Consider the following 25407-nt stretch of genomic DNA (forward strand, 5'->3'; position numbering starts at 1 on the left):
CGCTCTGACAGGCTTCAGACTGTCCGGGAGCTTGTCAGACCAAAGGGTTTTCAAGAAAAGCTGCAGAAGCAGTTGCAAAATGTAGGTGCTAATCTTCTGCTGCAGTCTACCAGGCCAAGTGGGCAGTCTTTCGAGGCTTATGCCGAGAGCGTATCTCCTCTTCTAAAATGACTTTAGCCCAAATTGCTGACTTTTTACTGTTTTTGAGGTCTTCCAAAGGATTGGCTACATCCACCATAAAAGGATACGGGGCTATGTTAAATTCTGTTTTTAAATATAGGGGAATATAGACCTGTGTACAAATCAGGATATTAGTGATTTGATTAAATCATTAAATACGTCTAAACAAGAGAATTCTACAACAGTCGCCTGGAACTTGGATGTGGTCCTTAAATGGCTTTCAGGCTCTCCATTTGAACCTTTGGACTCCTCCTTGCTAAGGGATTTGACAAGGAAAACCTTATTTTTAATGACCCTTGCTACTGTGATAAGAAGGTAGGCTTTTCTCAAGGGAATGCAGTGTGCTGTCTGATCTTAGGGTTTTTGGCAAAGAACGAAGACCCGTCTAATCCCTGGCCACATTCATTTACTGTAAAGAGCTTGGCTGATATCCTAGGTCCAGCAGATCAGGAGAGAGTGTTCTGCTCAGTAAGAGCAGTGAAGTTGTATTTGGAGAAAACTAAAAGAATTGGAGGTTCCTCACAGAATCTGTGGTATTCGGTTAAGGATCCCAGACGTCCGTTATCCAAAAATGCCTTTACCTTCTTTTTAAGGACTGTGATTTCCGAATCACACTCGAGAGTTCAAGAGGATACCCTACCCTTGTGCAAAGTTAAGGCCCATGAAATTAGGGCAGTTGCCACTTCGCTGGCCTTCAAATGAAATCCCTCACTCTCCACGATCTTGCAATCTACATATTGGAGATACAAGTCAGTTTTCTCTATGTATTACCTTCGTGATATAGAAACAGTGTATGAGAAATGCAGTACATTAGCCCCATTCTTCACAGCTGGGTTGGTTTTGGGTGACGAAGGATAGGAGGAATACCTTCTGTTTCCTCCTTGTTAAGGATTGTTGTCTTTCCTTAGGAAGCCCGGGGCACTGTGTGTCATGAGTGCCCACCAGTCATTGTTTTTTATGGTTTGGTTGGATTAATTTTTAAGGTGGTGTGGGTTAAATTTATCTGATCATAGTTTGTTGTACTGTGCCCGAGGCAAGGGCACATATATATATATGTACAGGCAGTCCCTGGTTTACGACGGGTCCGGCTTACGACATTCCGAGGTTACGACGCTTTTCAGATATTTCATCAGAAATTATTTCTTGGTTTACGACGCATGTTCCAGGGTTACGACGCGTCGTACGCCGATCCAACGGAAGAAATATGGCTCCAAAACAGTAGAATAATAAAAATTGAGTTTTTTTTATGAAAAACTCAATAAAAATGCAGTTTACATCATTTTAATACACCCAAAGCATTAAAAGTAAGGTTTTCTTAGGACTTTTTACAATTTTCGATGAGTTTTTGGTTTATGACGATTTTCGGTTTACGATGCGACATAAAAATGGAACCCCCATCGTAAACCGGGGACTGCCCATATACAGTATACTATGTATATATTTTATTGGATTGTAAGCTTTGACAACCTGCAGTTTACTCCTATGTTGCCAAGTCCCCACTAGAGTACAGTAGAGGCAACCCTTGGCTATACCGTCGCGACACTACAGGTCAAGAGAAGCTCCGACCAGAGACAGTATCTACCTGCTGTAGCTCCCTCATCAGGTAAGGTTACAACAAGCATTTCACGATGCTAGCTAATTTTCTGTTTCAAATTCACCTCCGTCTCAGAGGGTTTTTGAGTAGTATATGTTCATGTATCCCACCTCCGATCAATGTGGGATTCAGCTTTGTAATTATTTGGTAAGTTACTTATACAAAAATGATAATTTTTCAATAAAAGTTTTATATGTACTTACTATATAATTACATGATCAGAGCCCTCCCTCCTCCCCTTTCATGGATGGAGGGCATAAACGAATTGAGCTCTTTAGCTGTGTTGTACCTATTCTTCCCTGAAAGTGGGGGGGCAAGCTACCGACACCCAAAACAAAAGTTCTACTGCGATTTTTAAATTTTGAGCTGCTGCATAAAGTAGAAACTAATAGCTATGTAATTATTTGGTAAGTATATACTGTACAAAAGTATTTTATTATAAAAATGTCATTTTTATGCAGTAAATCTACTTCCATTCCATCTAATGGTCAGGAACCTAACCAAGCTGAGTGTCATAGATTATCAGTACTGTACTGTGCAGTACTGATTATTGGGTAAGAATTACATCTAGTTAAACATAGCAGCTGTTTAAAGTTGTATTCTGTTTTGTGCATTTTGCTTGACATGTAATTGTAGCATTTTCCTTTTCGAGAGGCAAAATTCCTTTTACTGTCTTGGTTTGAATGATCATGCAGTATGCCAGAAAGATAGGCGTTGCTTGTGCGTGTTATTGTTCTGTCCACAGATGTGATGGTTTGTATCCCTGGAGGCTTAAAAACTATGTTTATTTATGTGTTATAAAATGCCAAGTACTGTACTCCTCTTGATGCAGTGAATTGTGGTTCTGTAGTATTAAAATAATTTCTCTTGAAGGATCACTCTTTTCAATATTATAATACATTATATTTCCCATAATTTATGTTTCGTATCTTGAGTAAATCTACAATTGCTACTAATGTACATCCAGGCTCGTTGACTATGAAAGGATTGAACAGGAAGTACGTGAAGTAAGAGAAACTCTTGTTAAAAGATGGCAGACTAATGTTGGAACCGCAGAGCATGCTCTACTTACTAATCGTCTCAGAAACAGCATCCCGCAGGTGAGCAGTTAATACTGCAAATGATGCTGTATAAAGATATTTTTCATCTTTATAGTTGTGGAGGCACCATTGCCCTTTGCTTAATGCTTCTGTTTTTCGTTTTGTGTACTGTACTGCATAAATGATGGTTGAATATGTAGATAATTTTTTTTTTTTTTTGGCAAATTTCAAGTCTGCTTGTGGATGTAGTATAAAGTTCAAGATGATGTTTGCCTGCACTGTATATTGCATTATTTTAGAAGCTTTAAGTACTGTTATAGAGTTCATGATTTGTGTTCTTTAAGGAATAATATTTTTCACATTTATACTGAGAAGAATATAAGTATCCTTTGCACATGCTTTACTAGAATTATTTTTAAGGGTTTACCATGTAAGCATGTTTAAGGAATTGTTAACCATCACCCACTGCATTTCTGGGGAAGCACAAAACAGTAGTGTTGAAGCGATGTTAACTACTAAAGGTTTAATCAATTATCTTAGGCTCATAGAGATTAATCAGTAACCTTTTACACTTACTCTGGTTCATACGTCACACAAAATTGCTTATTACCATTAGGGACAGTGGAGCTTTATATTTTTGAGATCATCAGTTAATTATCATAACTTATGCATTTGAGGAACAATAGCACTTCATTTTAAAGAAAAGATAAATGGTTTAGGATGTCTGTTATACACAAAGGTAGGTTATGAGTGGGAAATTATTTGCAGGTTTTCTGTGAATTGTATGTGGTAAAATGAGGTGATTTGAAGTTAAATTAAAATTTACAATACTGTTTGTTTAAAAGAAACAGCATAGCTTTTTGTATCAGCAACGGAAACTTGTCTTGACATTCCTGTACTGGGGTGGGATAAGCTGTACTGGTTTGTTTGTGTAGCCATCTTCACCCTCAAAGGCAAACTTAATTTTACATTATTTCTGACATTTTACTTTGTGCTGACATTATGAGAACAGTAAGCCTAATTCAGGCATGTCTTGACATAAAAGAAAATTTTGTAATGTTTTTCATTATATACAGTATGTTTCACACTTAAAGTATCCATTTTTAGTATTTTTCCAGAAGAAGTTTTTGGTAGTTGCAGTGTTTGGAACTCCAGGGTTGTATTGATGTTTCATCATTAACACATTTTTTAGATCATTTGTCTAAACCAACTTACAGGAAGACATTCATGTGACACTTGACTTGTACATACAGTACTGTATTGTAAATAAATGTTACCGTTAAAACTGATGGTGCGTAAAAAATTTGTTCTAAATTGGCTCATCAAAAAGCAGTATACTGTAATTGTCCATTCATGGCACCCAAGTAATGTCCTTTTGAGCTGCTTTGATATCATGAATGTCATTCTATTGTAGCTTTAGCTATACAGCTGGGTAAATTTTTGAAAGTTATGGTTAGTGTTTGTCTCTGCAGATCAACTATGTTCAAGTTTTTTGTGGTAATGTAAGTTTTACCAGGTAGAGTAAATAGATAAACTATGTTACTTGTATTCCACTTCTTAGGATTTTCCCCCTTCGTTTTTTCAGGCAATATAGTACTTGTACGGTAGTTGTAACTAAATTTTGATCTACAGTACAGTGCATGTATTTTGGTTAAAGAGTAGATTGTAATTAAATCCATTTTGTGCACCATGTTATGACATATCGTGTGCACTGTCACTTTAAATTTTTTTATTTGTTATACTTTGTTCTTAACTGTGCCCCATATTATTATGATGAGCCTCTGTTGTATGTATGTATGTATACTGCATTTTATAAAAATGACTGCTTTTCATGGTAAATGTTAACTAGTTTTAAGCATTTACTCCTATTTTGTTTGCTACAGAATGCTTAAGAATGTTTAATTTCAGGCAGAGAAAGCTGTTGGTAACCTGTTAGCCAGAATAGATGACTGGGAGTTGCGTAATTTGACAGAACGAGAAAAGGAAAGACGAATACGCCTTTGTGAAACACTGCAAAGCTCTATTAAGAGAGTAGCAATGGATTTTAATGATGGGTAATTTTTTAGTTCTATATATTCTTAAATCTCTAATACTTTTTTAAGATATGTTGTAAACAGCCTTATTTCAGCTAAGATGAAATTATCGTTAGTTGGCAACAGGATCATTAATATTATAAGGAAGTCTAACCAGACCACTGTCAACAGGATGTTTAAGTGAAGTCACTCTCTCTCTCTCTCTCTCTCTCTCTCTCTCTCTCTCTCTCTCTCTCTCTCTCTCTCTCTCTCTCTCTCTCTCTCACAAACACACACACACACATAGATACATACATACATACATATGCATACACCACCACCACTGTTCCCTATAAGATCTGACTTACCTCAGTGAGGCTGGAAGGTTTAAAATTTAAATGTAACCATACCGCCAGCATTAGAAATCCCCTTCCTTGAGAAATGGTAAAAATCTGAATTTACATTTATTTATGCTACTTATGAAAAAATTATACTTACTCCCTAGAACGTCAGCAACTTACAAGAGAACATGTGTGGGTGAAAGGCCAACAGTATGCAACATGTGTATGGGATAGTATTTCTTTTTAAAAATTCCTGCTTTATAGGCCCTGTATTATTGACATGTTTATTTCTTTGAGTATGAACTGGTAAGTGAGCCTCGATGGCTCAGTCGGTTACAGCAGCAGCTTTGGACTTCATAGAGGTCTGTGGCGCGGGTTCAAACCCGCAGCCGACTGATCAAGAGAGGCAGACACTTTGCTATCCGTGTAGACATCCCAGGATTATATATGTAATCAACGGATAGGTTTGCTTAAAAAGCAAATGGATGTTACAGACTAAATACACACACAAAACAAAGCCACTACAACACCTTCTAAAAACATAACAAACATCTCACACGTCTCGAACTCTCGCCATACCCGCGCAATAACTTCTCGCTGCTGGGAAGAAAGGGCGTTGGGTCGGGTATGATACATGAAACATACGTACCGGGGTCTAAGCGATGTCAGGCAGGGCAGCCGATCGAGACCACAGGTCTACCCCAAAGCCAAATCAAAAAGTCCTTCAAAAGAAGGCATCGTGCTTACCCCATACAAAAATGGGAATAAAAGCACGTTAAAAGAAGAAGTATGAACTGGTAAGTGCAGGAAGAATCATTAGGGAATTAACTAAACATTGAATATGTTACAGTATGCTTATAGACATGCATGATGTGTGTCAGTTATTTGCAATTTATAAAAAGTAGATGTATTATATATATGGTACTCTTTTCATTTGTTATTCCAACAGTGCACCCACACTTCGTTAAAACATGTCATAAACGTATATTGGCAGCTTATCTCATACCTATCACAAATAGGCTGAAAACAAGTCACAAACATAAATGGAGATTGAATCTTTGGCAAATGCTCAATAATCATATGAAGCACTGGTTAGAATTACTTTACCTATAAGTCTTTGACTTGTATTCAGCCTCTCTGTGATGTGTGTGTGTGCTAAGATATCGATATGTGTTTATGCCATGTTTTATTGTAGTGAGAATGCACCCTTAGGTTTGTGACAACTAAATGCATGAATGTTTATGTTAGCAGTGTTGGTTGGTTTAAAAATTAAATTTTTAAAAATTAAATTTCAAATTTCGAGAACATTTCAAGAGTATACTTGGTATAGTATTTTATGAATAACACGTAAAGTCTGATTGGATTCATTCGTTTTTATGCTTCCTTGTTGATCATAATGCTCAGGTATGCAGGAAATTTTCATGAAAATATAGTGTTAAATGGACAAATCCTCTACTGTATTCCCATGTGCTGTTGAATAGTGTATAGAACTACTGTACAGTATAAATGTATTATTTAGACTTTATTTCTTAGAATTTTTCAAGCACAGTAACTTTAGGTTTATGTAAGCTGGTCATTGTTGGTTCTGTATTCGTTTGTAGAGTGACTTAACGTAATATGCACATAACACTGTACTGTACTACCATTATATTTAAGCAAGTATTCCAATGAGAGCACTTTTATAAGCTGATTAGGTTTTGTTTGCTATTGTAACATCATTTTTAGCATTAGCTTTTTTTCTTTCAGATTTTCCCATTATAAGCTGAGACATGAAATGAAATCTCTTCTTTGCTAAGTGTATTATCTGCTTAAATTCTCTGTTGGTTTAGGTCTTCATTTCTGCACTATTTATCTTACATTATGAAAAAAAAAGAAACGCTCGCATTGAACTTTTTCAGACGAAGTTCTGGGGCTACAGCACACTCCTCTGACTTTGGTTGGGGTGTAGAAGAGGAAAGTGTAAATACAGAGGGTTTAACAGTGGAACAAGTAAGGGAAAGAAATCGCCTTGTTGAACAGCGTAAGTCTGTATTTGATTTTTGAAAGTTTCTGGAGTAATTTTATTGATATTTTCTTACATGTATATTTATAAATATATTTGCATATTTGTATATATAGTATTAATTTATTTTTATATTAAGATTAATGCAGTATACAAATACAAACCACTGACCTGTATTTTCAATGACTTCCAGTTTCATAGATTCTGCATTAGAAGTTAGGTGTTAGTACAGTGTTTACAGATGCACTTTCTTTACCATTATACAACTGTGATTAGATGGTAGACAAATACCTGTTGATTTAGTCTCTGTTGACTTAGCTTATGGACCATTGTCTTTTGTAGTTTCCCCATATGATTCATCATAATCATCATAAACTATTTATCATCAGCTGCACCCTTTTGTACTGTCCTTTGAATTCTCTCTTTGCACTCCAGTGTTTTCTCAAGGTAACAGGTGTTCCAATTCTAAGACTTGCCCATCTACTAAAACAATGTTCTCCAATCCCCTCTCCTTCCTATTTGCACTTTTAATATTTTTGAGGAATTGAAAACCTAAGTTCATGATTTTTTATTTGGATCATCTCATGTGATGCCATCTGTTACACTGCTACATAGTAGTAATGGGTCCACCTATGCACTTTTCCCACAGTACCCATATGTCCTATTCTTTGACTACACTTCTCTGTTATTGTAAGCCATGTTTTGTTTACGTTGATTTTCAGTCCTTTCCTTTCCATTTTGCTCTTCCACTTTTGAACATTTCCACAAACTCTTCCATATATTCTGCTGTCAACACAGGATCATCTGCATACAGCAGCTCTTCAAGGGATTAACTCTTTGCATGATTTTGCAGCTTCCTCCATTACTATGTATGCAATAAATGCATATTAATGGGCTTTGTCCTAGTATATTGTTGCCACCAGCATTTATATCAAATTCTTTGTGATGCACCTGCCATTGACATCACTCTAGAACTTGGAGTATGGTAAAGTAGCATCACCACTTAATGTCTTCATATTGGTCATCCTATTGTTGTCTGGGTGCAATTTCAAATGCCTTATCAAGATTAACAGATACATGATATACTGCAATCTCTTTCTTTGTGCATAGTAATTGTCCTGTAGTTATCTCATCATAAAGACTGCTTCTGTTGTGGACTTCTGGTGCATGAAGTCATACTAACAATTTTTTATTTTAACCATTTTTTTAAGCCTTTCCTCCATCACCTCCAATAATATCAAGATGTGTTCAAGCAGTTGCATTCCAATGCAATTTTCACATTCCAGTGCATCCCCTTTTCCTTTGTATATCATTAGTGTAGAGCTCTTTTCCCATCCTTCTGGTCCTTTCTGTGTGTGTGCGTGAGGTTTTCATATATTTTGGTAAGCTGCTGCTGTTATTAAATCGCTTGTCAATTCCCTTTTTCATCCTCCCAAGGCCGCATTTTTCTTGTCCTGTGTTGTATTCCAAATTGGTCCCTTAATCATGCCAACATCTTCCAGTTCATGGCTGTTTTGTTTTTTCAGATTATTTTCAAAATTCTGCCACATTGTTTTGTTGGTTGCCCTGAATCCTTTTTACCCTTCTGTATGTTAAGGGCTGATGGTATTCTAAAAACAAACATTTTTATTCATACAGTATTTGAAAACCATAGTTTTATATTTACAATATAATCATTTTATTATTGTCAGTTGATTTATGCCAAAAATCAAAAGTACAGTATTACAGTTCATCAGCTAAGTGGAAACAGTTAGCACTTAGAGTGACCTTAATCATCATAATAGTTTTCAAACAGGGGTCATCTATAAATACATGTTAAATAAGGATCTTATATTTCTCTTACTACAGTTTATTATAGTAGTGGTTTGGTAATATGAGCATATAAGTTATTAAGTTGTCATGTATTTTTTTTTGTATTTGAATATCTGTTCATTGCTTTACCATGTGACCTGGGTAGTTTTCTATAGTTGCTGTAGAATTCCACTTTCATGTAGATTTATTTTTACTGTTTAGAGGGATGTACTTTCTTTAAAGTTATTTCATTTGTAGGACTTTATGTTATGTAAGGGTTCTGTGTTACTCTTTTCTTATAACAAGAGCTGTAATCCATAATCTAAGAAGTAAAAGTTATCAATTGACATGTTTTATATTCTGTTTATAAGTAGTTACACAGTATTGCATTAATTTGTTTCATTTAAATGGTAAAGTTTTTAATTTGGAAGAGGAATAAAAACCACAGTAGGGGTTATGCATGCTTTCATGAGAAAGTTAGCTTTTTTAAGATGCAGTATTCATTAGGCTTTGGGAAGCACTAAAAGAACATAGGTTAAATTTCCTTTTCATCCTATTCAGGCATGATTACTTTCAGAACTTATGTTAGCCTTTATTGTTTACAAAAGTGCTTTGGCTGGAGTGAATCTTTTTACCAAATATACTGTACTGTATTTTCATTTTCACACAGAGCAAGAAGCAGGATTAGATGTTCTGTCCCAAGTTATATCAAGACAGAAACGAATAGCATCTGCAATAGGCACCGAAGTTGATGAGCAAAATGGTTAGTATATATTATGTACTATATATGGGCAATATTTATAAATTTTTATATGCAGTACAGTAATCTTTTTTGATGACTGGTATTATTTATTTTTCGGTGATGAACATTAATCTGTTTTAAATGTATGTTGTAGATATTTCTCTTTCTCTGATGTCATGTCTTTGTGAGAGTTTGATATATTTATCAGCAAAAAAAGAATGGTTCTGTAGTAGTGCCATTATTTCTTACTGTCTGCTGATAATTTATGCCTGTTTCATGAGGTAGAAATTACTCATAATGAAATAATGACATAAATTGCTTTTAATTATAATTCAACTTGGCATAGTATTCAAGAGCCATAAATGGTTGGCAGAAAATCAGTGATTAGAAAGGCCAATAAATTTAGCTGTGAGAGGGTGGTATGGTTTTAAGAAAACTGGATTGTAATAAAATGAAACTAGTTTTTATAAAGTACTTGTAATTTATATATAGTTATATTTTGATTAAAAACCCCACATGATGAAATATTACTTAACATCTTTTATTCATGAAAAGTAGCAGAAATAAAGAAAATAATTTGAATATTCACTTGAAGACCGTCTTAATTACAGTAATGTCCTACTTGTATGAAAAAGTAATAGTTTGTATTTTATTTGTGTTTGTGCACCTGATTGTATTGTATACACAGAGAAATTTCTGAGAAAATCCCGAAGATTAAGGGCAATAGAATTGTAGAGGGTTATTTTATGGATTTTGACATTTTCATTTTATTTAGCTCCCTTGCTTCTTGTTTTGTTATTTAAGAAATGGATATTGAATGGCAATGTGTTGTCAGAATTAACCTGAGACTTTATGGATCCAACATTGCTTAGGTATTTAGTTAATGCTATGATATATTTTACCATATTCATTGCAGTAAGTAATCTTTGCAGATTTACTTGATGAAATCTCTGAGAGAACTACAAATACCCAAAATCGGCTAATAGATGAAACTGATCACATTGGCGTTGTACAAAAGAAAATAAGAACATGGCGTAAGTACAAAGATGTTTATTTTTTACTTTCTAATGTCTCGTGGCACTCGCTAATCCAAATTCTAGGAGAAGGGTATATAGCAACTAGTTTTAGACTGCCAGAACAAGACAAATAATTGTGACTGATAGCATCTTAGGTCCAAGGGAAGAAGGTACAGAATCCAGTGTGTTTTTGGCCCCAGCTTAGTGTTTTTGGTACCAGCTTGGGGAGCTTGTGAAACTAGCTTTAAGGGTTTTTGGCGCCAGTGGGAATTTAGCGAGGAAGAGTTAGTTTTTAACTTGTTTCTGATGCTATAGGCTAATGTTCTCATGCTTATAGTACTCAGTTTGGAAGAAATGAGGACACTTATGCTCCTATCTGTAGTAAAGGTTTATGCTGCACAGGTTAAGGTGATAAGGGAGTATATATATATTGGTGCAAGTCTTATTTTATACCTTTTGGGATAAGTTCAACCCTCGGGTTCTGGTAGATGGCCAATTGCAAGCCTCCTGGCATGCTTGGAGATACTTAGGAGGAGACCTTACATGGTGGAGGCAGTGAAGGAGAGTTATGATTCCTTTTAGGTCACCCTCCACTGGTTTGGTCTCCTATAGCTGTTCCTCTGTCTTCTCCAGCAGAAGTCTCTCTTACTTTAGTAAGAGGTTGTAATTAGAGAGAAAGAAATGGACCAGCAGTAATTCACTGGGATTTTACCTCTTGACTTTTTTGTAGCTCCGTAAGCAACTGGAGATTGGTGACCATTGTTGGACACATTGAGACTGAATGACTTTGCGTGCCTGTCCCTGTGCTTATGTTTTTCCAGCATGGTTTTAGTGACTTTCCAAAAGAACAATTAGGTGTTTTGGTGGATGTGCAGGAGATATTTTTCTCATACCAGTACATCCTCAGTCACCCAAGTTCCTTCGAGGTTTATTTACAGAGGAGATATTGCTGTTCAAGGTGCTTTGTTTGGACTCGTGCATAGTGCCTCTATAAGAATTCCAGGGAATTTGTTGCCTATAGGTGGATGAGGTCAGTTTTTAATAGCAAGAAATATTTTCCACTGAGTCAGCTGGTTCAAGTTGGCCAACTATTGACAGTATGCTAAAAGCCAGTGATCTGCTACTTCACCTGGCTCAGTCTCTGTGCAATATGATTTTCTGTCAACTTCCTCATTCTTATCTAGTGATGTGGGGATGATACTTGAATTTGCAGGCTTGTCTGTCAGAAGACGAATAGGCACTTGCTGCTTGAAGAATTTTATCCCTGAAGGAAGCTTCCTAAGTGGTAAGGGCTTTCTTTGTTAAGAAAGATGGCCTCACTGGGAATTTTATCAGTGATCAGGCTCAATTTTAGTACAGTCTCAGCATAAGAGAATTACAACTTACAGTTAATGTTCATTAAACTTGTAAGTAATCTAGGACCATTGTTGTCACCAATTTCTGTAGGAGGGATGCTGAAACCAAGAGTTTACCATTTTATTCTTAAACCTACATCCAGGTTTTGTATTTTCCCCTCAGTTGTGTAACACAAAACAAAGAATTTTGACTAGTGTTGTTACACTTACATACAACATAGAATGGTCAACACTACACCTGATAAAACTTACTAAATGTCAGGGCATTGGAAAGTCCATCGAATATACGTAGCTGCTTTATCCCTGGTCAGAAACAGTCTTAGTGGAAAAATTGCTTCCTTGAGTGAAATGAACAACATGATATTGGTTTGATAATTCATTCTGTGGAAGGACAGCATTTTTGGTGATTGTGGATTCAAAAGAACAAACTACTTACAGAGTGGCCATTACATCCGCAAATGCTACAGTTGCTGTGGGATTAGAGGAGCACTCAAATGTAGATTTATTAGCATGCAGATGTGCAAGGACAACCAGTCGACTACTACTCTTTTGAGTGCCCTCAGACTTGAGCAGTGGATGTATTCCTATAAGTTTGACCTGATACAGACTCATAGGCCTTTCCCCTCTATGTACTCTAAGGAAGTATTGAGCAAATTTCATGTTCAAGAATTGCTCAGTGACTCCTGTACAGCAGAGCAAATGATTTTCGAACTTTCTAGCTGTCCTGTTAGATGGATCTTATTCTTCTGTTAAGGGAAAATCGACTCGGACTACAGAATTTTATGTACTTCCACTAACTTCTGCATCTCACACTTTACCACTTGGAGATGCATGACTGTCTCCTCCCAATAGGGGATTTTCAAAAGTATCATGGATTCTATTCTTAATCAAGAGGAGAACAACCATTTTTCTTGTGTTATAAGCTGAGAAGCAGCAGTTTGTGTATACTCAGGGCACCTTTCTAGAAGAGTTTTTAGCACCTGGAACCTTGTAGACATCAAAGTTTCTCTGCTTTCTTGGATATAGTAAGACTTTTTCGCTGTCTACTTTCAAGGTTATCGTTCTCTACTTTCCTTGGTATTGCATCATGTGCTATTAGATCTGGCTGATGATATTACCTTAAGGTTTTGAAATCAGTTGAGATGGAAGCTCCTTCAACTCAGCACCGTATCAATCTCTTTTTGGATTTAGATGTAGGTCAAAAGCTTATCTGCAGATTCTTTTGAACCTCTGGAATGAGTTCCATTGAATTATTTACTATGAAAACTTCTTTTATTTAGCTCTACCAACAGTTAAAAAGATTTATTTAGCTCTACCAACAGTTAAAAAGATTTATTTAGCTCTACCAACAGTTAAAAAGATTTATTTAGCTCTACCAACAGTTAAAAAGAGTAAATTTATTGCAAGCACTCTCCTTAAGGCTGTTGTGCTATTTTATCTTTTTGCATTATAGCTGAGAATAAGATTAAGGCTAAATTTTCAGAGAACTGTAAGAATTCCATTTAACCTCTGGTGGAGAAAAAGAGGAAACATACTGGGGCAATTAAAACTTAGTTGGATAGGTCAAGCCTGAAAGAGGCAGACATCCTTTTATTTTGTGATTCTAGAAGCTAGAACATCTCTGTCAAAGGTTAAGCCTGGAGGAGGCAAAATTAACCTTGTATTTTGTGATTTTTGAAACCTAGAATGTCTTTGTCAAAGGTTAAGTCTGGAGAAGGCAAAATTAACTTTTTGTTTTGTGGTTTTAGAAAACCTAGATGTCCTTGTCTAGGGTTAAGCCTGGAAGAGGGAAAGCTAACCTTATATTTTGTGATTTTAGAAACCTAGAATATCTTTGTCAAGGGTTAAGCCTGGAGAAGGCAAAGTTAACATTTTGTTTTGTGGTTTTAGTAAACCTAGATGTCTTTGTCAAAGGTTAAGCCTAGAAGAGACAAGTTAACCTTTTGTTTTTTTGGTTTTAGAAACCTAGAATGTCTTTGTCAAGAACATGAGGTTCTCTGTAACATATTTGATTGGGCTAGTGCTTGAGAACTAGCTCCATACCATTTGCCTTTATTAAAGGTAAGTATTCATAATGTGAGAGCTGTTGCTACCTCATTTAGTTTGATGACAATTGTTGCATGAGGATGGTTTTAATGTGGCACAGTAGAAGTACAATTGGGTTTTGCCATTCAGTACCTCAAGTATGCAGAATTATGCCTGAAACAGTAAAGCCCTTAGTCCGCTACTAGTAGCGGGTAGTCTTTTCCTGAACTGAGGAAAGAGCAATCTTTTAGGCTCTTTGTTTTAAATCCTGGGTTTTAGTATTTTGGGGAGCATGAAGGTACATATATTGTATAGGAGCTTACCTTTATATTGTAAAGGTATTTATTTTTAGTGGCTGTCATTTTATAGGGCTTTTGGACCCAGGCACAGGGGTTCCCTCATGCTGCTTCTGTTTCATTCTAGCTGAATTGAAGCGGTTTTCTCCGCAAGGCTGCTCTTCGCTGCACATGTATGAGAGCCTTGCCCCCTGAATAGAATCCAGCTTCTGGCAGCAGAAAGATCCAGAAAGGATTCCAGATCAGGTAAGAATGTTTTGGGTTTCATGCAAGAAACCTTTAGCTCGAGTAGCTGAGCGGATTTGGTCTAGCTGTACTGCCCACCATCCTCTTCTCAATGTGGGAATCAGCTAACTTTAACAGTAAGTAAGATTCATCCTAAATAATATAAATTTTCATAATAAAATTCATTATTTGGATAGGACTTTCCTACTGTTAAAGTAGATGCCACCCAGCCTCCCCATAAGGAGAATTCTGACAAGAACTTAAACATTCTTTTGTTTGATACCGACTCTCCTATCAGCACGGAGTTGTATGCTAACTTTAACAGTAGGTAAATATCCAAATAATTAATTTTTTTATGGAAATTTATAGTTTTTAACTCCTTCGCTTTTAGCAAAAGTTGTCTCTTCAACTATATAACTGTTCACTCGTTCCTTTTCCCAACTGATTTCAAGTAAGACCACTTGCTAGTAGTTTCCTTTGGGTTTATATTGCCAAGTCTATATTTGAGAGGGTGATCTTCATTCCATTATTTTCCATTAATTGAAAAATCTTTGCCAGACATGCCTTATCTTTGCGTTGCACTACACCCATGAAATATGAAGTTTGACAAAGCAAAGTAGGTGAATTAAGATGAAGTTGGCTGGTAGGTTTTTTCTGACATTCCAAAGTGCAGGACTCTTACTTCACTACTTGTACTCCAGGAAAGGATAAGCTAAAATTCTGTGGCATTATGATGGCCCAGTTAATTTGTTTGGTTTGATGAGGGGAATTCCTTGCCATGACTTTTAAGATTATTAAGTTGGAAACTTTGCTATACTCCAACATATCTTGCAAGTATATTTTCTGATTTTCAGTAGATAACATTGCATTATCAGTGTTGATGTAGGAGGAGACCAAGTGGGTTAGTTGTTTTTGAGCAACCCTTGTTAAGTAGTAGTGTATAAGGAGACAAAAGTTGGATTATATTAAGGATTGTTTGAACAAAGTTGTTGTTATGGTTGAACTAAGTTGTCTTTATGGTTGAACCAAATTGTCTTTGTGTGCAGTGGTAAGTTTTGTAAAGATATAAGGATGAAAGCTATATGGGTGAATTATTTGAGGGGTATATGAGGCACTAGAAAAGTTGAAGTAGTGAGAAGTATGTCTATGTTAGAAAGAATTTGATCACTATGTGTTTTTGAATTATAGTTATGTAACAAAAATTAGTGAAGGTTTACAGGTGGCAGAAGTTTAAAAGAAAGGGATTTCATACTAAGGAAATGTGAGTTTGTGTGTCAGGCAGATGTGTTGTTGTAGGTGTGTATGAAGTTGATATAAAGGGTAGTTTTGGAAACAGTTGTCTTTTGGACTTCATCCTAGAATCAGCAAATAAGAGGTTGAATATCTGAAACTAGCCTTGTATAGAGAATAGGAGATGGCTGAAATAAAAGCGACAGCTTTTGTGTCACAGGGGGATAAGGCTATTTTAACAATTAGTCAGATAAGATTAATCCAAGATTTTTTCCATATTTTGATAAGGACAGTTTTTTCACATATCTTTGAGTGAGATTTCAAGGTTGCAATTGTGTTATACCTGGTTATATATATTGTCTATAGCACATATCAGCTGTGGGTTTAAGCAAATAGTAGCTCTTATCATTTTTTTTTATTCCAGCTTATTGGTTGGTGATCATTCTTCTCTTCATTGCTATTGTTATTGTTGCAGTTTGGTAAGGCAAACATTCCATATAAAAGACTATTTATGAAAACTGGGTCATATACCATGTACTGAATAGTTATTTTTGAGGTGACATGGAATTTTTTGGTTTGCAGGTTTACTTATGTTTTGTAACTTGAATTTGTAGTTGAATGAGCTGCTGTATAGCTCTTCACTTCATTGATAATGCCAAATCATTTACTGATTCAGAGTTAAATATCTTATGTTAACAATAAAGTGTTTATAAGTCCTTTTATTACTGATGCTGGTACATGGGAGTATTCTGATTAGATTATTATTTGGTGTTATTTTCCACTTGACTATGTAGTTGATGGGAATGAGGGAGATCAGTTGATAGGGTCATCCAGACTTTTCAAACATTTCTAATTAAAGTTAAATTCTAGATGGTAAAGAAATCTTGCTCATCCAACCCAGGCTTTGGGCTTCTTGTGAAAATGGTGTGTTGGTGAGGGTTAGAGGCTATTAAGCTTTCGTCTTCTCAGTACAGTATAGTCTCCTTGATTCAATATCACCTGCAATGTTGTTGTGGTGGAGCATCAGTGAGTGTAGTTATTGCAACACCAGATTTTACAAACAGATCTATCCTGTAATCAGTCTGTTCATCTGTTACAAAAACTTGCCAAGAGGAAATTATTGGAGACATATGAAAAGGCATGAAAAATTGGTGTACTGTAAAGCTATTTTCACCATTTGGGAGGCTTTCAGTGAATGAATTTTATTTTAAGCTTCCATGCACTTTCACACTTTCTATTTACTTTTCTGTAACAAAAATATGGTAAAAAATATTGAAAAGAAGTTACCACTACAAAGCCATAGAATAAATTTCTAAGCTGATTACATGAATCAGCTCTTTTAGTTTAATCTTTTGACAAAAAGAATTTTATAGAGAAAAAAAGCCTTGTAACCTTTTTTGGCAAATCAAAATTTACCCAACTGCAAGAAGTGCATACTGGTAACTTACATATATAGTGGACTCTAAGATGGTACCTTTATTGTATAGCTGTTTGTTGTAAGTGATGGTAATCGCATGTGTTAAAAAGTAATGGTAATCTTTTTATGGTTAGTGGCTTTTAGATCTGATTTGGTTTGTATAGTCTCAGTGAGAAGTGAATATCACATTTTGTCCTTATTTGGATTTTTTTTTGTGAATGCTAGTTATACTTCAAAATTTTTATACAGTTTGTATCTAGATAATTGTCTTCAGATACAATATATATTTAAGTAAAAATGTATAATTAAAGCCTGTGAAAAGACAAAGGAAAGCTACTCCACATTATGCACGTAATTTGCAGTAACGTGAGAAAAATAGTAGTACAATAATGATTTGAAAATTTATTGCAAAAAGGCACAGGAACTTGGTGAATACAATAACAAGTAAAAGATGTGAGGTATAGAAAACTCCTGTGGAAGATGTGAACTTGGACTTGGGACCATTTTGTGGTTTAGATACAGTATAGTTATTGCTATTTTGCAGATATTGTTTGTAATCAGTACTTTATAGCATTTGAAACAGGGTTTGCTTTTGGTGTGTAAGGTTCTTTTATTGATTTGATTTTAGAATTGGTAGTTATTAATAGGAATTTATCATAGATTTAATCTTGAATATCATAGTATATGGTACCCTTTGTTTCCTCATTTCCATGAAAAATTATATGAGTTATAAGACAGTCCAAGTGGAAAATTGCAGATTTGTTGCGAACTGAAATTATCATAAATTTTTACTTAAGTCCTAGTGGTATTTTGCAGATAGCTTGCTCTTAACGTGATTTTGATGGAATATAAAATCTTTAATTCTCTCATTTACTTTTGTGAATGTATTACTTTCTTGTCTTGACATAATTTGTTTTAGTCCACACCCCAAGAGTAATTGGATGTTCTTTTTTGGTAAGAGTTTTCCCAAAAGTTCTTGGAATTCGAATCTCCCATAAAGCTGGAACACACTGTGTAAATCAGTCTCTTAATCAGTACTGTTTGTGTGGTGGATTCTGTAACATCAAGGCTTTCACCCCAGCATTTCACTGCAGGATAATTATGGTCAGTCATTTCAATTTTCTATGAATTCTATCTCTGTGAGGTCTTGCTAGTTGACTTTGTGCCTTGTACTTGTGGTGGAAGACTAGATGACCATGTACACGGCCTTTCATTCTGCAACATGTAGCATACAGGAACATTACTCTGTTGGAATTCTTAGATGCTGCTCATCCCATCAGTGATAAAGGCATATTTAAAAATATAATTTTATGTCATTATAAAATACAGTACAGTATATTTATTTTTCAGATTTCAGTAAACGTAATTGTGATTCCATTTCACTTGATGATTTTTTCAGTGATACAAGTTACATTAAATCATTTATATATCACAGCAAGTTACATTAAATTACGTAAATATTATCATTGCACTTTTCATTTTGTTGCGTATTAAACACAAATGACAGGATGCAGATTTTAAAAGTTACTGCTGGACATATTGTCTCTACCAATCCATGATGCTATATTTATTTTCGTGCTTCCAGGTATGATCAAGCTCTTTTGTAATGGTTAAGTGTTGCGTTGGGTTTCCAATGTGTTTTTTTTTTTATATATTATGATAGAGATTGCATATAAAAGCTACTGACTACTATTTTTTTTATGCATTTAATATCTAGTGAACTGAATATATCATTTGAATTGGAGAATTGAAGTGAAAGTTGATGTACTGTATCTGTAATCAGTAGATATTTCATTTTACTGTGGTATATTAAAAGCCATCATAGCATTTGTCAGTGTTTATAGTAATAATGTAGCAGATATTAAAATAACCTATTTTGCCTTGCTATGTAGCCATCCTGCTGGACAGGATATTTTTCTTAGCACTGAAGTTAAAAAGAATCCATTGATGTCGATTAACTAGCTTATTGATAGTGTACTATATTGAATTTATTTCCTATCCAGTTTCATTAAAAGTTGATAATACAAATATTTGTTGAATTACCATTAAAGATGTTGGTGTGAGTTATTAGCATAATTGGAAATACTGTATTTGATAATTAATCAGTCTTTTCAATAGTAACTTGTAAATTCTCTTTAAGATGTGCCTTTATTCCAGACCACTATGACCTCTTTGCATTACTAAGAGTTGGAAGGTAGAATGACAGAGGAGCACATGTTAATATATTGCGTTTCCTATGCTTTGATAAAATTAACATATAGATATGGAATCTCTGTGTAGATGTGTAGGAGTAAACTTCAAATGGAGGAATTTTAAATAAAACGAAATCTTCACCAAAATCTCACTTTTAGCATTGTACCAAAAATATGAAGCTCAGTTGTGCAACATATACAGTATTTCTTTTTACAAACCCATTTATCATAAGTAGCCTTGCTCCATGTGAAACTGACCCAGTGACACCATCTGATAGATTTTGAAAGAAATGAAGTCCCATAGACCATGTGTGAATGAGATTCCATTGTCCAACAAGGTGATACTTCATTCCTCTATGTGACTACTTCAGTCGGTTATGTTGCCATGCTAACCAGGAATAAAACTATTTTTCCCTGTTTGTCCTGTGCTATACATACCTTCTCCCTCACACACGTTCATTTAATTTTTTTGATTGCAAGATGTTATTCTAAGATTTTAGTGAATTTATTGCTGCTGTGTTAGTAAGAGTACAGTCTTTATCAGTTTTCAGTCATGTAATAGTCTCTGTAATTTCCATTTTGCCGCTTTTAAAATGGGCTGGGTAGGATAAAATTTCCTTGCCCAGTCCTTATCTCGATTTGTTAGGTAAATATTTTCCTTTTCTCTGGTCTAAATAAATGGTTACCTTCAGTTCTCTGCTTTGCATCACTGCCTTTTTGGCTTTTACTTCCTTAGGATTAAATGATTTTGAAATTTTACTGTTATTATGTGCAGTACTTTGCCTTAGTTTTGCAAGCCTATGGGAAAGAATATTACTCTAGTCATGTCCCAACATACCTCTATGGGCGGAGGTGGTAAGTCCTTTGGTCATTTATGCCATCCTTGGACAAGACCTGCTTTTGTAGTACCCTGCATTTAGAGGTCAACAATGTTTTCCCCCTAAAGACTTGTTTAGTGAGTACGAACTGATCCATCATTTGGTAGTTATTGTACACTCAGCTTTCAGAGCAACAATTGATGACTCCTCAGGCTCCTCTTCTTATTGCGCTGGAACCATTGCTGTCAAGTCATGAATCTCATCCTGTGAGGCTTCTTCCTCCATCAAAAATTAGCAGCAGAAGAGATGCTAACTGCCTCCAGTTATCACCCCCCTGATCTCTCACCTGTTGAAGGTTCTCCTAATGATCTCCCTATTAACCTAGGAGGGATATTCTGGTCTCCTCCCCTTATTTTTGCTAGCCTTTGGGGAAGATTATTAATCTAAACGTGTTTCAATATACTTGTGTGGGCATGAGTGGTAAGTCATTTGGTTCTTTTGTGCCATCCTTGGACAGGGCCTTGCATTTGCAGTGCCCTGTGTGTCGAAGTCAACAATGTTCTCTTTAACTTGTTAAGCGTCACTTATGGGAGATGTTGCTCTTTGTATATAGTCCACATTCTCTTGCTCGCTGAGAGGTCATTTGGTCCATGCTGGTGTTTATGCTTTTTTATGTGTTCATTTTTACATTGTGTTTTGTGCAAGCATATTAGGATATGAAATAATGTAGAAAAGACAAAATAATTTATTTTGCATTTTTATATTCTAAAGATTACATGCATGAAACATCAAAAGGAAACATGGAGCCTTGAGAGCTATGAATGGTTTCATTTTATTTACCTTTGTATCATACCATTTTAGTGAACGTGATATTCTCGGCAAACTTTCTATATATTCTTTTAGAAACTGGTTAGAAAATCTGTTACTTTCTGTTACAATGTGCTTTTTGACTTCATCATCAAAAAATTTTTAAAAATTTCAAAGGATTTTCCTTATCCTGAATAATAAATTTCACACCTGTGGGTGAAAGAAGAGTAAAGGGACTCCTCTCCTTATCAGTTACTGCCCAGTCACTTGGCAGTGCAATGCTTGAATCTAAATTATAGGTTTCTTCAGAATCGGATAAATCTTCATTGTCTGTGTTAGAGGCTTCTGAGCTACTATTCTGAGTCTCGTATTCATCATCAGTCTCTACATGGAATAGTGATAATATCTCTTCAGGAAAAAGGTTTTTCTTTTGCTTTAGAATGTTCATTATGGGTGGATAAATGGAACAAAAAGAAAAAAAATGTTTATCATTGAATGCCTGAAGCATACCAGTACAAAAAAAGTTGCCATTTACTCGTATTTTAGCTCATAGTTTTGCTGAATGATGTTTCTAAAATTTATTTATAAAGAAAGTGTATTTCTGAGCTTCTTCAGTGTGGCATGAGTCTTGAAAGAGGGGGAAAGTGTTACTCCGTCAAAGGTGGTGTGACATGAGAGGTGGGCGACAGAGATTTGCCGTTGGTGAACATAACAGGTTAAAAGACTTTAAAAGACTTGCCTTATGAGACTTTCTTCTTCTGGTGCCACTTCCCCCCATCAAGAGTGAGCAGCATAAGAGGTGTTGACTGTTTATGTTTACAGTTTTGACCCTCCTGGTTTTTGCCTAATGAAGCTTCTCCTCCATGGATATCTCCCTCTCCTGATGAGCTTGTCATCCCAGAGAAGGATATTCCAGTGTCCTCATCTGCTTCTACCATTTCTGCCATTATTTCTCCTTTTGTTCCCTCCTCCAGCTGTTGTTCCACCCATTCTTTCCACATTGGAGATCATCATTCAATGGACTACATTTTCTTGGGAAGACTTAAGACAAAGGTTTTCCCTGTCTTCCACGACCACTTTCTTGCTACAAATGAGTCATCCATGAATGAGTTACTCTTGAGCTCATGATCTGCCTACTCTGCCTATTTTCTTGTTGCTAGTGTCAGTGCCTTCTCCTGCTTCTGTGATGTCTGTTGAGGCTCTTGCACCAGGGAGAGTGATGTCTTTTGCTTTGATTGCTCCTGCTTACCCAGGTGCCCTTAGATACTTGACTGGCCTCAACTGCAGTTCTGGTCCTACCATACCCAACTGGTTGGGCTTTCCCACCTGCTCCCATGTTGAAAGGTCACCTGGTGACTTTGGAGTAGCTGGTTCCTCACAGAAACTTCCTTATTCATTCTCAGTAACTGCAGTTAGCTTCATGTTTTAAGGTGGCATTGATGTCTACTTATGTCCGGATCCCAACCATGGACAGTGCTTCATGGTCTTCATTGGTGGTGGGTTAAAGATAATCTGCTGGAGGGAGTACCATTAGTTTCATCAGATTTCAATCTTGGGATGCTTTCTGAGATGGTCCAGGGAGGACAGTTGCAAGCACTTAAACTGCTTAGAACAAAGGATGGTCTTCCTAGGCATCCAAGCATTTGTGACTTGACTTGTTGAGGTACAGCATTGGGATCATGACTGATATCACCAAAGATTGACATAGTCAAATTGTCTTTGCATGCTAGCTGTCGTGATCTTCACCTGGGCAGAAAGGGGTAAGACTGCCCCTATTTTCTAAGAGATGGCAAAATACTTCTGAAAAAGATCTCATTTTCAAACATGCCTGTCATAGTTATACTTCAAACAACATAATTATTAGCTTGTTGTAAAGGTTTATTGATTGTACTGTCTTTGGTAATGTCTTCCATTGCAAATTCAGTACTTAAAGATGCTTCCATGATTTTGGCTTCTTTGATTGCAGAGATGATAGTTGGCTTCATTGTCTGTTTTCTGAAGGGGATTGGTCTTCTTGCATCTAGGTCTAATCTTCTTAGATGTTCATCTGCTTCATCTTCCCTCCCTCCCACCCTCGTAAGTTACACTTCAGGTTATTTACATTTAATGAATTTGTAAGAACTAATGATGGATAGCAGTTAGCAGAGAAGAATGAAGTGTAGCCTTAATGGAAAGTGGAGTTTGACCTGGGTATGCGCAGTAGGACTGCTCTTTTCTCAAGAGCTATCACGTTAATGTAACGCGGTCCATTTCACGCTGTAAGACTGTTTATAACTGAGTTTATAGGAAAACTTGTTTTAGTGTAAAAACATTGTGTATAAAGGTAATACGGTACTACTTTATCCCTAGCAGGCTTGTAGGTTTCTATAAAGGAGAGTAATTATAAGGTGCAATATTTGCGTACTAAATTTTGGCACTCTTTCCAGTTTGCTGATCTTCTAAAACAATTTGAAATGGCCTAGTTTGTGATACTGGGTTTTTGGCTCGTAAACATAATTCTAGTTCATTTTTTATTGATATTTGAAACAAATTATGCAATGAGCTAATAACAATTCTTTTTATCCTCAAAACTACTTTTCCAAATATTACTTGTGTTTCATACTTCTTTGCAAATTCGCTAAACTGTGGCTTGACTGACTTTAGTTGCCTCTGCTGTATGCCCCATACAGGAACTACTTCCTGCTTTTCTAACGAGGAATATTTTGAAATATATACAATTTATCATGATCAACCTTGAAAGACACTCAATGAAGAGCTGTGGCCTTTATGGTTCCTTTATCACAGAACAGCTTAAATACCCATCTATGACCTCAGATGGGTGATCATAGATGTGGCAATACTAATGCTACATTTCTCTTCTTGTGATTGAGGAATGATACAATACAGTAATTACAAAATTTGCATTTTGTTGTAAATTCATTAATTTTGAGGAATTTTATTCCATTTAGTCATCATTGTAAAATGGTAAGTTTGGCAGTGTGCATAAATGGTGTTAATCTCACTTTGACCCTCTTGGTAAAATCGATGGACTATAGTCAGTCCTTTTTTTTTTGCTAGCTGTGATTGAATAATTAGCCTGTTTAGTTTTGAGCAGTTTGTTTCATTACTGTAACTGTGATATTTATTGTTCTTATTTGTGATTAAAGTTTTCACCCCATACATATACACCCTGCCATGGGTATTCTTATGTACATGAAGAACTGTACTTTTTTTTTAGATATATATGTGTATTATGCTACTGTATTCATAGTACAGTAGATGCAGGTATACAAAATAATACATAGTGAATAAGGTATTTTATGTAAACATTTCTGAAGTTAAGAGCTGTTTCTAAGTTCATTACTTTGATAAGCAGCTATAATGTATCAAACACAAGATCAACAACATACCTAAACGTATATTGGACAAATATCAAATTTACTTTGAAAACACTTGAAATATATTAGCAGTCATACTTCAGTGAGAATAAACAAAACAAGAGTACAAATTTTCAAATGGTCAGAGGTCTCCATTTTTATAAATGATTAATTAAAGAATTAAAATATGCCCTTTCTGCTTGTAACAAGTGAGCTGCAAATCAAGACCATATACATTTTGAAATGGTCAAACATCACACAAAATTTAAAACAAATTACTTGAAAACATACCTCCATATTGGGATTGCTCTCTTCTCACTCAGCCCTTCTATTTGCTTTCTTCCTGTCAAGTAATGTTCTAGATTTATGTTGGAAACCCTCCATTCATATTCGTTTTCTTCCATTGTACTTTTCCTCTCTCTCTTAACAATTGTTTATGTTCACCCTTTCAGCACTGAATGATCTCATGTTTCACAGTGCTTGGCCTAGATTTATATTCCATTCCATCCCTACTGAAGACCTCTCTCTTTATAAATAATATCTAGATTTAAAAGCAATATAGTGTCCGAAGTTACCTGGTGCACTGAAGCATCCTGTGGTGTGACTGGTGTTCTCTCTCATGAGCTGTCATCCTTGCTAACTTGCTCAGGGTCTGACTATTGTTCACTTGTTTTCTCCCAACTTTCATGTGCTAGCATTAGGGCAACTGAGAGAGGCAGTTTAATGACCAGAACTTAATTTGCTGTGCATACTAAATGAAAACTGGAGGAGGAGGGATTCTTCCTCTTAGAACCAAATTAATATTCTACATTCCTCAAAGATATTAGTATTGAGCAATTAAAGGATAGAGTTTTTATATTGATTTTATATAAAAAAGAAAGCACAGCTGATCACAGGAAAAAAAAAAAAAGTCAACATGTGGGAGCTGATTAAAATTACAAGGATATCTGTAATACCACACAAACTGA

The 25407-nt window shown here is 35.6% G+C and overlaps 1 protein-coding gene across 2 annotated transcripts in view; it reads left to right on the top strand.

The window, feature by feature from the left end:
* Syx8 (syntaxin 8) overlaps positions 1-19294 on the top strand; it is a 28007-nt gene extending 8713 nt beyond the window's left edge. The window contains exons 2-7 of one of the 2 annotated variants that reach the window (XM_067094937.1): positions 2742-2874; positions 4723-4868; positions 7066-7187; positions 9631-9723; positions 10635-10736; positions 16274-19294. In XM_067094937.1, the coding sequence (XP_066951038.1) occupies positions 2742-2874; positions 4723-4868; positions 7066-7187; positions 9631-9723; positions 10635-10736; positions 16274-16332 (655 nt within the window). In that variant the 3' untranslated portion in view covers positions 16333-19294. Of the gene's footprint in view, positions 1-2741; positions 2875-4722; positions 4869-7065; positions 7188-9630; positions 9724-10634; positions 10737-14521; positions 14639-16273 lie in introns of those variants that run through there. The other variant, XM_067094936.1, reaches the window with a different exon arrangement.
* The last annotated feature ends 6113 nt before the right edge of the window (positions 19295-25407 follow it).

The sequence above is a fragment of the Macrobrachium rosenbergii genome, chromosome 51 (genome assembly GCF_040412425.1).
Source record: "Macrobrachium rosenbergii isolate ZJJX-2024 chromosome 51, ASM4041242v1, whole genome shotgun sequence".
NCBI classification, from domain to species: Eukaryota; Metazoa; Arthropoda; class Malacostraca; order Decapoda; family Palaemonidae; genus Macrobrachium; species Macrobrachium rosenbergii.